Source organism: Mytilus trossulus, chromosome 10, assembly GCF_036588685.1.
Source record: "Mytilus trossulus isolate FHL-02 chromosome 10, PNRI_Mtr1.1.1.hap1, whole genome shotgun sequence".
Taxonomy (NCBI): domain Eukaryota; kingdom Metazoa; phylum Mollusca; class Bivalvia; order Mytilida; family Mytilidae; genus Mytilus; species Mytilus trossulus.
In genome coordinates, this window is record NC_086382.1 from 44,144,154 (window position 1) to 44,158,491 (window position 14,338).

At 32.6% G+C, this 14,338-nt stretch overlaps 1 protein-coding gene across 1 annotated transcript; it reads left to right on the top strand.

The window, feature by feature from the left end:
• Window positions 1-1,852: 1,852 nt before the first annotated feature.
• Window positions 1,853-5,137, top strand: LOC134687930 (uncharacterized). The gene is made up of 2 exons (XM_063548390.1): window positions 1,853-1,901; window positions 4,671-5,137. The coding sequence occupies exon 2, from the start codon at window positions 4,673-4,675 to the stop codon at window positions 5,135-5,137; it is 465 nt and encodes a 154-aa protein (XP_063404460.1). The 5' UTR covers window positions 1,853-1,901; window positions 4,671-4,672.
• Window positions 5,138-14,338: the final 9,201 nt, after the last annotated feature.

The following is a 14,338-nucleotide window of genomic DNA, read 5'->3' on the forward strand; positions in this document are numbered from 1 at the left end:
CATCTCTATCCCAGTCATAATGTATTACAAATTAACAATTATAGGTCAAAGTTCGACCTTAAACACAGATCCTTGAATAAACCCGAACAGCAAACTGTACGTTTTAGGCTCCCCCAATGATTTGTGAAAAAAAATTGAAACAAGAAAACAAACGGTCTGATATATACAAAATAGTTTTCAAAGGTACCAGGATTATAATTTAATACTCCAGACGCGCGTTTCGTCTACATAGGACTCATCAGTGACGCTCATATCAAAATATTTATAAAACCAACAGGTACAAAGTTAAAGAGCATTAAGGATCCAAAATTCCAAAATGTTGTGCCAATTATGTCGAAGGTAATCTATACCTTGGATAAGAAAATCCTTAGTTTTCAAAAGTTTTGTAAACAGGAAATTTATTAAAATGATCACTTTGGTCTTAGATGCACGATTTTTTAATTAGTTGTTAGTGGCTTTGAACTAGCTGTCAGATAACTGCGAGTACTCTCAGATCTGTTTATTGTGTCTTTTTGTGTCGGGATGTATAAGTACCCGACCACGTCCACTTGTATGCTTGTCCATCTGACGAGTTAAGCCTTTTTCAACTGATTTTTATAGTTCGTTCTTATGTTGAACTGTTATACCACTGTCCCAGGTTAGGGGAGGGTTGGGATCCCGCTAAAATGTTTAAACCCGCCACATTATTCATGTATGTGTCTGTCCCAAATCAGGAGCCTGTAATTCAGTGGTTATCGTTTGTTTATGTGTTATATTTTTTTTTTTTTTTCTTTTTTTTTTAAATAAATAAGGCCGTTAGTTTTCTCGTTTGAATTGTTTTACATTGTCTTATCAGGACCTTTTAAAGCTGACTATGCGGTATGGGTTTTGCTCATTGTTGAAGGCCGTATGGTTACCTATAGTTGTTAATGTTTGTGTCATGTTGGTCTTTTGTGGATAGTTGTCTCATTGGCAATCATACAACATCTTCTTTTTTATAAATTATTGTTATTCATGTCCACACCGAAGTTTTGACTACTGGGCTACCCTCGGGGACGAAACATCCACCAGCAGTTGCATCGACCCAGGGGTGTAAAAAAATATTAAAGGTACCAGGATTATAATTAAGTACGCAAATCGCGCGTTTCGTCTACATAAGACTCATCAGTGACGCCCATATTAAAATATTTATAAACATACTTCAGTTCAACAAATGTCAAAAAAGTGACAAACGAGAGACACTTATAAACCAGACCAAGAAACGATAACTGCTGATTAACCGCCTCCTGCATTGATTCAGCTATCAATATGTGCAAATAAAAACATAAGAATATGATTTACAACATAGTGTCAAGGAACTGTTCTCAATGCGAAAATTGGTAGTTAATTTGCACGATTCATCCAGAAAATGTAATTATGAGAAATTACACTGCCGAACAACTGTACAACAAATGTAAACATGAAAAAATATTTCACACAATAGACATTTGAATAACTGGATAATCATCGTCATCATTTCGAACCTATGTACATTTGTACACACTTGACTTCAGAATTGCTATTTTAGCTGATGAAATATCTTGGTAAACAGTTTAAAATTTACTGGTGATAACACTAGATATAAGTATGAAACATGTATCATGCTTTAAAAAAAAACGAAGACAACCTACATCATTTTATCCGTATTTGCTTCTAATACTTTTTTCCAGTACCTTACAAAAAACTCAACTGATTTCTGAACTGCACTATCAAAATAGTTATTCTAATCCTTTTTTACATGTATCAACTCAGTTGCCTGTTTGTGAAATTCAGGCTTCCATAAACACCGATGTGTTGTCACAAGGTCAATAAGGTCAATGAAGAAGTAGTTAAGGAAGTAGTTCACACACTTACAATTACACAACCATCAAAACGAAAAATAGGTAAGTTACACATCGATTAGTAAACATGTAAGAAGCTACGTATCTGAAATACTTCCATTAAAAAATGTCAAGTTAATAGCCGATATATATTAGATTCTATTTTATCAGCTAACATAAAATGTATAACAAAGACAGTTTTTTAAAAACATCGTTAACAATGAAAAATATTGTATATGAAATGTATTCATGAAACGTCATAAAGACCAATATTGTTTTTGAAATTGTTTTTCACTGATATAAACTGTAGTTTATCCTCACTCGTTAAAATCAAGAAGTTACTTGTATATTTATTAACAAAGATTTAATCAATATAAACTATTTCGAAACTAATGTTTAATATCCATCAATGTTGCGTGACCTGAGATGAATTTGGCTATTCTTCTCAGGTCCCATTTTAGTTTACTGATTATACATATAATATAGGTTTGGACGCCCGATTTGAAGGTACATTTTGAAAAATATTTCAGGAATAAGGGTCCTGTATGCTTTTCAGTTTCTTACTTTATTATGCTATGTAATTAGTTTTATTCGCGCGTCATTGCTTTGTCTTATGTGGCGACCCATCTGGTGTACATTCATGTTCGCCTCAATTTCATGGCTTATCTGCCAACGCCAAGTTCTAAGATTATATGTTTTTCTTGCTGTGTCAATACTTTCTTACATCTCAGTTATACTACCTAGTTATTCAAACTCCAAATAAAACTTCATGTTGTTAAATTTCTCTTTATGATAGAAATGAATTTGAAGAATTTTGGAGTAATCAGGTACCAGGATTATAATTTAATACGCCAGACGCGCGTTTCGTCTACATTAGACGCATCAGTCCCGCTCAAATCCAAATATTTATAAAGCCAAACAATTATAACGTTGAAGAGTATGGAGGAACCAACATTCCAAAAATGGCTAATGTAATATATTCCTGAGATAAGAAATCCTAAGTTTTTTCGAATACTTCAATGTTTTGTAACAGGAAAATTATAAACATGACCATATAATTGATATTCATGTCAACATCAAAGTGTTGACTACTGGGCTGGTGGTACCCTCGGGTACAAAACGTCCACCAGCAGTGGCATATCCACCCAGTGGTGTAAATAGTTATCAAAGGTACCAGGATTATAATTTAATACCCAAGACGTGCGTTTCGCCTTCATAAGTCTCGTCAGTGACGCTCAGATCTAAATAGTTATAAGCCCTATATCAACCATTAATATATATAGCTATCATAAGTTATTAAACTAAGCCTCACAGAAAGGAAACAGTCTTAGTTAAATTTTGGTCAGGGTACAAAAATGTCCAAATAGTTTGATTTTAAAAACAAAAAACAAACCATCGAAGTCTTGGTGTTTTTTTATTTGAAGCGAGTCAACTATTGTTCAAATTCCACATGACAATTTATTATTTTTTAAATAAGACGTAGATAGAAGGACGAAAAGTAAAACAAAGGTAGTTTTTTTTTAATTTGCCTTACATAAAAGATTTTCATGTGATGTCGTAAGTCGTTGATGTTTTGCTATTACAGTCATAATGGTTTATACTTTTGAAAGATTTTGCGTTTCGAGCCAAAGGTTTTAAAGAAACTGAAACTGTAGACTTTGAAATACTTTACATGAAAAATAATGTACATGATATATGTTTTTAAGTCTGATTATTACTAAGGTTCAAATGTAGAAAATTATGGATTAAACCTGGTTTTAAAGCGCTAACCCTCTCACTTTGATGACATTCTCGTCAAATTCTGTTATATTTACAATGATGCGTTAACTAAACAGACACAATAAATAAAATAGTCAAAATATGGGAACAGCAGTTAAAACAACTCTTAAAGAAAATTTAAATTAACAAATTAAAGCGAATGAAAAAATAACAATTTTAGTATACCGCTGTTCAGAAGTCATAAATCGATTTTGAAAAAATTAAAACCGGATAGCAAAATGAAACTGAGGGAAACACATCCACTATAAGAGAAAAACAAAGAAACAACATCATCACTGAAGTGATGCAAACAACATAAGACAATGCAATATACATAGAAATGAACTTTTAGAAAACAACCGCCATATTCTTGACTTGAAACAGATCATGTTTAGAAAAATGGAACTTGAACCTAGTATTGTGGCTGGCCAAACCTCGTATTTTTTGGCAATGTTCAATATACCGCTAAAATAATAACATTACATGAAAGAAATACAGTACACATCAATGCAAAAACCCTCAGGACAGGGAAATGCATAAATTAATAATATAATAGTACATTTCGACATGTTAACTACAAAATATAAACGCAAATATACATAGAGAATCATCAAAGCACTATAACCTATTTGATCAACGTGCTCTGTGATTATTATATATCATTTCAACGAGCTAGTCAACATCGACAAAAAAACCGAACATTTTTTCCTCGCGATCAACAATCATTGGCGGAAATATCATTTATCAAAAATACGTTACATCATCGTAATAAATATAATTATACGTGCACACAGGACTTCATTTAGTATCAATACATGCACTGGTTCAATGATTTTGATATGAAAGAGGCAAAAGATACAAAAGAGACATTTAATTTTATAGGTCGAAAATAAACTTGCAACGCCATGACACAAAAAGAAAAGGACCAGCAGACAAATAATAGTATAAAAACACAACATACAAAACTAAAAAATGAGCAACAAGATCCCCTGCCAAAACAAACAAATCTAAATAACATGCAACTCATGTCATATAACTTTAACAATGTATTGCTGATATCATTGTGTTATTTAGAGATGGCACAAGTGTTAGCAGAACCTGGTGACGTTAGACATGGGTTTTCTTATAATACTTCATTCAACCGTGACTTTAGACGCATTACTGGAATAGCAGCTACCAGAAACGGGAATATTCTGTTGTGTGACTATGATAATAAGAATCTTATTTTAGTTGATTCATCAGGACATTTGTTAAAGAATCTTTATGTAGACAGTGAGCCATATGATTTGACTATTACAAGTCAAAATATAGGATTCATCACTCTCCCCAATACCAGATCTCTTTTACAAATAGATCCTGAAAGAATGGTGATACTCTTTAAGGCAACATGTGAGGATCTACACACTAATGCGTTGTGTGTATCAGCCATCTCTAATAGAGGAGAAGATGTAATTTTAAATTTTGCATGTTTGCTTGGCATTAAAAGACATGGTTCATTTTACGCAATCCCCTTCTTTAAAGGATGTGACGAAGAAATGTAAGTATTTATTTACAAAACGTATGGTATATGCAAACACTTGTTTAGAATGCTCCAAGTATACATTCACGAATCCTGTAGATGTACATGACATTCCCTAAACATTGATAAGCTCAGTATAAACTAGTATAAAAACGTGCCGTTTACGAAAGTCTGTACAGTGTGAACAAACACAAACCTAACAGTTTAAATGCGACAAAGAGACGTTACCTGCTTAAACAAAGAAGTCATCGTTAGAGTGTTTAAATTATCACATGCATGTGTCATAGCTTCTAGTTTGCAGTCGAAATAAAAATAGAACTATGAATCAGACCTACTAGTAGTCAGAACTTATTGAAAGGAATATCAATTATATGGTCATTTTAATAATTAACTACTTGCTAAATTATAGGTAGTAAAAATCTTAAGGATTTCCTTATCCTAGGATTAGATTACTTTAGCCGTATTTAGCACAAGTTATGGAAATAGGGTCCTCAATAATCTTCAACTATATAGTTTTTGGCTTTCTAACTATTTTGATCCGCGCGTCATGTGTGCATCTTATAAAGATGAAACGCGCGTCTTGCGTATCAGATTATAAGCCGGATGCCATTGATAACTACTACTAAATCAAAAATTCATTAATATATAAAGAGATGTAAACACTCATTGAAATGTGGGTTTTTATCAATAAGTATGAAAGTGAAATGCAAGAATTTGTCAAGATGCTAAATGAGTCGATGTCATGATTATCTATAATTCTACTCCATTGTGTCACATTTTCGAATTTATCATCGGAAAATCAGTTTATCAATCATTATTCAAATTGAGGATTGCTACACCAGTTTTTAAGAATATAGTTCCGAAAATGATGTTTTACATTATAGACATGTTGCAATTTTCCATTAGTATCTTAAATCCCAGCTGACAGATATGAGAAGACTATTTTGAGGATTTTTTTAAAATACGTTTAATATGTAGTAAGTCATGCAACCAGGCTCTGTTTAAAGCTTTTGGATATCACATTTTAAAATTACAAAACAAAAGAGTTATGTTGTGTAGCCTTCGTGACATATGTTTACTCTATTTTTGCTTGATAGAAATTGGATGGAACTTATGTAAAAAAAAAAACGAATGTAATAAAATTAAAACACGTGTTCCTAAATTAAAGTATCTGTGTTTGTGCTGTATTTTTGTTTCAATATTTCATTTTATTTGAATTGATATAATCTCAATCATAAAATTGATATTTAACCTTTTTATTGAACTAGAGTTGTGATTGTAAAAACTTAATATTGTAACCACATATCTTTTATTGCTGTAATGGAAACAAAATGTCAGAAAAGTTGTAAAGAGGACAATGTGCAAAGATTCAACGAACCGAAATATCAACCATTTGGAGTGAAACCATTTTTATATACTGTGGATTCATTTATTTTCGTGGGTATCAATTTTCGTGGTTTGAGGAAAATTTACATATTCGTGGATATTTAATTTCGTGGTTTTGGCAAAGTCTACACTCATTCCTTTAGAAAATTTGTTATTCGTTGAAAGTTTGAATTCGTGGTTCTCCTATACCCATGAAATCCACGAAAATTGGTATCCAACGAATATTAATGAATCCACAGTATCCATTAAGGGGAATCATATCAATAAAATTGTCGATAAAAAGGTTTTTTGTTTTTGTTGACATAATTTTGTCTTTGTCTGTTCATGTAAATTATTTTATAGAAATGTAGGTTCGCCTTCATCATTAATGAAGATAATCGAGACGAACAACATATAGTAAAATTGCAAAAGTAAAGGCCTGCTACAAATAATAATACCGAACACGATCTATAAACATGATAAATGAACAAGGAATTTTTACCTGATTATGAGAATACCATACAGTTGTATATCACAATTTATTGTTAATTAATTATAAATCAAATCATGAATTCCTGCCGAAACATGGATTCAATCCAAATGTGACTCCAATAAAAAAAAATCAAAGCACTGTAAGCGCTGTAGGCAGTTAACCAAAAACCAAGGCATATTTATAAAAACTGTGGCAATGTTGCTTCAATTTTTTTTAAAGATTTTTTAAAAAGAACAAACATTAAACAGTCATATATTGTACATTTATGTTTATTTAATGAATTAATCATTGAGGCAAATCATACCCATAGCCAGGGGGTTCGGACAAACCCCCCTTAAAAACAAATAAGCACTATTAAAGTCAATGTTCTGTTGAATTGTGACTGTTAAAGTCGAGTTTTTGAGTCCCACATTCCCCCCTTGGAAATTCCTGGCTACGGGCCTGAAATAATTCATATTTTGTCAAAGATTTTAAAAACAACACATATATCAAGTATATTTTTTTCATGGTCATGAGTCTGCGGTGGTACAAGTTTGCAATGATTGCAGTTCTTCTAGTTGATAGTTAACGTTAGTATTGGTTGACTGTAAGTAGTTCAAATTGACTTTAGTACGAGCTTGAAAAAGTATGAATAGATTTGCTTCCCTGGAAAGAAATCTGAGTTTGTGCTCATCAGTACACTAAGTTATCAAACAGGAGTTGATAGGGTGACCCTAAGGACTCTCCCTATATTTCATTTGATCAGTTTTCATACATGAATATATATGGTTTAATTTAAAGGTGGGGGTCTCGACTGTTTCCAATTTCTCAATCAGGAGGGGTGGGGTGACTGCAGGGCCTCCCCCCTATATTTCATTTTTTTAGAGGTGGGTATCCCAACTGTTTCCAAGTTCTTAAACAGGAGGGGTATGATGACCACAGGGACTTCCCCTATATTTCATTTGATTTGTTATATAGTTCCATACATGAGTAAATATATATGATTAAGGGGTGAGGATCTCGAATTTTTCCAAGTTCTCACACAGGAGGGTGTACAGTGACCATAGGGACCCCCTTATAATTTATTAGATTTGTAATATTATCCCATACATAAATATATATGGTTTAAGATTGTGGATCTCGACAATTATAAATTCTAGAACAGGAAGGGGTAGAGTGGCCCCACGGACTCCATCTATATTTCATATGATTTGTTTTATGGTCCCATACATAAATATATATGGTTTAGGGGTGGGGATCTCGACCGTTTCCAAGTTCTCAAATAGGAGGGGTGGGGTGATCCCAGGGATTCCCCCTACATATTTCATTTGATTTGTTATATTGTCCCATACATGAATGAATATGGTTTAGGGTTAGGGATCTCGACTGTTTCCAAGTTATAAAACATGATGGGGTGGGCTGACCCTGGATACTTCCCCTATGTTTCATTTGATTAGTCATTTAGTCTCATACATGAATGTATATGGTCGAGGGGTGGGGATCTCATCCGTTTCAAAGTTATCAAACAGGAGGAGGTAGAGTGGCCCAATGGACTCCACCTATATATAATAAGATTTGCTTACATTCAGGTATCATATATATAGTTGCACTATTTGTGCCTGTCCCAAGTCAGGAGCCTGTAATTCAGTGGTTGTCAGTGTTATATAAATAAGGCTATTAGTTTCTCGTTTGAATTGTTTCACATTGTCTTATCGGGGCCTTTTGTAGCTGACTATGTGGTAATGGCATCGGCTTTGCTCATTGTTGAAGGCCCTACAATGACATATAGTTGTTAATGTCTGTGTCATTTTGGTCTCTGGTGAACAGTTGTCTCATTGGTAATCATACCACATCTTTTTTTATATAAGAAATGTCCAGCTATTTTAACTGACCCATCAAAATTGAAAAGAAGAAAAAAAACCTAGGAATTGCAGTTATATGTTTAACTTTAAAAGCATCTAACATGCATTCCCCACATTTATCACTGATAAAGAAAATTTATACTGCTACCAGGAACATATATATTGTTCCCAGCTGTCACATTGTATTGGATTTTGACATAAAAATTTGTGTACAAAATATTTTCCAGCTTTTTCTTTCTTTTAAATATATCTTTTGGTTTTCAATTCTAGTGTTTATATTTATTTACCATGCATAGATGTATTTTTTCACCTGTGAGTGTCTGGATTTTTTTTAACATGATAGCCAAACCCGGGACTACTATTATCATCTTCCGGAATCGGATCCGATATTGTTATGGTCTTCTCGCGGCAGCCATTTTATTTTCAATGTTGTTTTTGACAGATGGAGTGAGATACGATTTTACTCGAATTTACACATTATTTGTCAGCGATTTTCTGTATAAATCTAGCGGTTGACCAAATTGAACATCGCTGTCATGGATAGTAATGACGAGAATAAGTTTGAGATCGTTTATTAGAAAAGTTTGGTAAAAATGTTTGGAAAGTTATTTTTTATTTTCTTTCAAGGTCCGTCGGGCGTAGCTAGTAACCAAGTAGAAAGTCCGACTGCAAAAGTGTCGCAGACCTCGGACCACTGCTGATTTGAACCCCTGCGTCCAAATTGAAAAGATACGAAATTTCGTCTTCTACTTCAAAATTGCCGCCAATAGCGTGATCAGTCGAACTTATCTTAATAGACTACTGACGTAGTTGACTACGTATTGATGACAATCAATATTCAATATTCCTACGACTTTAGAAAATTGGGAAATCTAAACTACTTGTCTTTAGAGATTTTCGGCGATTAAATATTTCATACATTTGTTCTTTGACATCTTAGCCAAAAGCTCAGGGGATAATAAAATACTTAAGGATTCCTAATGTGCTCTACTTCCTATGTGCAACTACAAAACTTTTGGGAAAATCGACAATCATATAAGGTTTTTTTCGTCATATTTTTTGTAATCCAGAATAAAAGGATGAAAAAAATGTCAAATAAGTTATAAATAACATAATATCCAGCTAGATAATAACAATGGCACGTATTTCAGCATTTATTAGGTAGAACACAAATCCAGGGTGCTCGCATAAGGCAGCTTAACTGCCTAAAATCATACAGTACACGACTTCCACATGTTCAAGCCTCAAGTATGAACATATGTTGCTCAACCTCTTCTAGTAATGGCTGACAAACCTTTTAAAGATGGTAAATTGTCATTGTCAAGGAGATAACCTAAGCACAGTAAACTTTGAAATCGAATTGGTGACTTGTGTTTCATGGCGAGTCAGTTGTGTTGCAATTGAATAAGGTTGTGGTTTTCGAAAAACTCATTACAACATCCAAAAATTATAAATTCGCCATTTTTTTTTTAAACATGAAAAAGCAAACTTATAAATCAAAAATGTTACAATCTTAAGAATTAAACAAAACAATAGATATGGCTGTATTTTATGATAGGTAAAAACTAAAATAAATGTACCTTAATACGGCATGTATTTCTCATGTAACGTATACATATTACCAGCTATATCTATTAAAAGATTTACATCACCACTTACTAATTCCACTTCCGGATTTTATTGGAGTTCGTGTTGCTCCTTATTTATTAATAATAACTGTTGATGTACAAATGACACAACATGAAAAAACTCACGAATAAGCAACACGAACCCCACCAAAAACTAGGGGAGATCTCAGGTTCTCCGGAAGACTGAGCAGATCCTGCTCCACATGAGGCACCCGTCGTGTTGTTCATGTTATAACAAATCCGGTAAATAGTACAATTTGGTAGGTCACATTTATGAAAGGGAAGGGATTTGTAGTTAAACATAAGGAACATATCCAATATCATCTGTAAAACGGTTATATATTCCATAACGGTCAACCAACTCGTGATGGCGTTTGTAAAATTTAAGAACGGGTGATTTCAACTTCACCATGATGTAGATCTTTTGGTGTAATAGCTACCTAGTTTACCTTGTCTTCTTATTTTAAACACATTAACTTACCCTGGAAAGTCAATTGTGGTCAAAACTGGTCATTTTGTATTTTATATGCAGCACTGAAACAGTAATTTGTATCGTATAGTCAGCTTTTTAGATATAGCCACTGGAGTAAGTACAGAACTGTTCATAAAATACGCATGCAGTCTATTATAATCTATTCTGTATATGTTCATGACGTTTAGACTGTTCAGTTATTTATAAATACACCTGGAAATCATACTGCATTAATAAAAAAAACTACTGCATATTTCTGCATTGACTGCAAATGGATGATTTGAACAGAACTGAATTGTCTCATGTGCGATTCAAGTTGGTTAACTAACTAGTCTAGTATGAACTCACTCAAACAAATGGGGGAAAATCTTTACCGCAGTTTAAGTAAGAAATATCAAAGGGGTTTCTTTTCTCTCTGTCAACGTTCAAATTATCTTTATAACCGACATTCAGATCTCATATATATATATTTATAATATATCTTTTTTAAAGTAATTTCAGAAAACTCACAGACGTCATAGGCGAGCCAGGTCCGCTAGCTTACCTGAAATACCCTTTTCCTGTTCAATCCCGTGTTGTTAAATTCCATGCACTTGATGAAAAATCATTCTTCACATGCAAAGGCGGTCAAAACTATATAACGTACAGTCAACAGAACATATATCATGGAAATATTATTATTGACACCATGGAAACACCTTCTGACATATGTAATGACGATTATCAACACATTTACATCAGTGCACAAGGATCGAATAACATACACAGATTGAAAAAGGAAGGGAAAGAAGTATATGACACGAGAGCCCATATATTTAAGGGAAAAGATTGGAAAGTATTAGACATGCCATTGGACTCCAAACACGGTATCAAAGAACCAGTTGCCATGTGCTTCAACCAAAACTATAGTAAATTTTACGTTGTCAATGAATGGGGGAAATCAGTATTAGTCTTTGATGTTATTTGATGATTGAAAGCATACTCTACCACTTCTCAATATTTTAATAGACATTCTGATTTGTTTTATTCAATTGTTTTCTAAAAAAAGATATTTTATACAGATATTACTCCTAACACATTAATGACCAAAAATAATGAATAGTTGGGAATCGTTAAATTCGATTTAAATCGGTTACTATTAATTGTGTTATATGTCGACAGACAATGTATAGAACAGACCAACTATAATTTGGAATGCTAGATATGTATAATGTTTTATTCTTTAATTTCGTTAAAATCATGAAATGTATATATATTCTGTTTCATAAAATATTTAGTGTTCACAATTATAGGTTAAATATCAAATTATTGCTTTGTCGTCAATAATCTGTAAAATAGGGTTAATACATGGCATTGATTTAGTAATGTAGATATTTTAATTTCAAACATAGAAAACAAAACCCAGTTAATTTAGGCGACAGTGCGTTATCTATGTTTCAATCACGTAAATCGACTTATCAAAACAAACAATGCCATACACAAAAACTGACGAAATCACATAAATTCAAGAAAAGTATAGTCATGTCCGTCAATAGGGTAAACGTCTTCTTGCGTCCATCTTCTATGATTTCAACTCGAATATTGCATATAGATTTTGAAATATACACATGATTTAAACCAATTGTTTAAAATTATAATCCATAACCCACATTTAAATAATGACATGAAATATCATACACAAATTGAAAAATGACTGTCTATCTGTATGGATGTTCAAATTCATGAGTAGAAATCTGCCGTGGTAAAACCCAAAACTACAGAAGGCAAACTGAACATAAAAAACTTAAGACTTAGCATCACAAACTCAACATAAAAACCGGGGATGATACAAGGTACTCTGCAAGGGTATGCATATCCTGTTATATGCCTTATCTTTTAAATTGCTTTCTAAATCTGCATCGTCCGTAGATCCACCAGCACATTGATGAATATACATCAGCACATTGCAAACAGACATTTATTAGAATATGACAATTTAAGAGTGCAATAATTCAAATGTTATTTTGTTCAAAAACAAAAATAAAACTTTTACACATTTACAAACAGGTTAGATATCTAAATATCCCGACTTTGGATCAGTATTTTAATACAAGGAGTTAACAAACGTAACACTGATGACTTTTTATGGAAGTGAATACAATTGTCAATTATAAAAAAGCAGTACTTGAAGTAAACTGTTCTAGAGGTGTATGTTTGGTTTTGAGGTGAATTGGTAAATCTGGTGTTTTTGACTTGCCGTAGTAAAAGCTTACCGTTTGGATTTACTGCAATGCGTTTGAGTGAGATTTTGTACATCGTTATAACTCGATTGAAGTTTCTACGAGTTTCGAGTAACTTCCATTTAATGGTAGTCAATCATGGAGGTGTCATAACTAGTGTTATGGTACCTGTTGGTGACGATGCGTGCTGCCTTTCTTTGTACTTTTCAATGTTAGTGGGTTTTTTGGTGGTTGGAGGGAGGGGGGGTTATGGGGCGATAAAATTGAAGAGCAGTATTCTAAATTTGATCGTACCATGGCTGTGTAAGCAAAACGTTTTGTTACTTTCTTGATTTTTTTTAAAGTATCTTTTAGGAAAATCAAATATCTAATTTCCTTTTGCAGTAATATTGTTTATATTGGTAACACATGTTGTAAGATAAGGTTTAACTTTTTGGAATTTTGAATCATCAATGCTCTTCAACTTTGTACTTGTTTTGCTTCATAAATATTTTGATATGAGCGTCACTGGTGAGTCTTATGTAGACGAAACGCGCGTCTGACGTACTTAATTATAATCCTGGTACCTTTGAAAGCTATAAACCAATATATTTTGTAATGTTGACGGATGCAAAGATATGGTCTTTGTATACAAAGTTATGTTTGAATGGAAGCTGTGATCTTGTTACAGTGAGAGATTTGCATTTTTTCTTTGTGGAATTGCATACCTGCATACCCCAAGTTTGTTTTCATTATGTGATAGTCAGTTACTATTTTGTTAAAGAAATTTATCCATAAAATAAACCAAAACATTATTAATAAATATTAATGTATATGATATTCTTATAAATATTCACATGTAATAACCCTTTCATTGTGGAATACATGGTACTTGTCAGAGAAACGTTCAGAAAAAGCAACTGATGCAGGCGATACTACAAGCATTAACAAAACCAATCAATATACCATGATATATCATTTTACGTTAATTAACCCTATATATTTAAAAAAATATATATATATATATATATATATATATATATATTCCGCACAGATATCTTCTTCTTTTATTATAAGACTTCCTTGCGGCCTTTATATTTCTGTACAAAAAATATAGTTTTTATTACAAAAATAATAAAATTGAATTATCATTAACCCACAAAAAAATATATTTAAAGTATATTGTTAAAATATTTTTTTTTTTTTAAATCAACTAAATTATGATT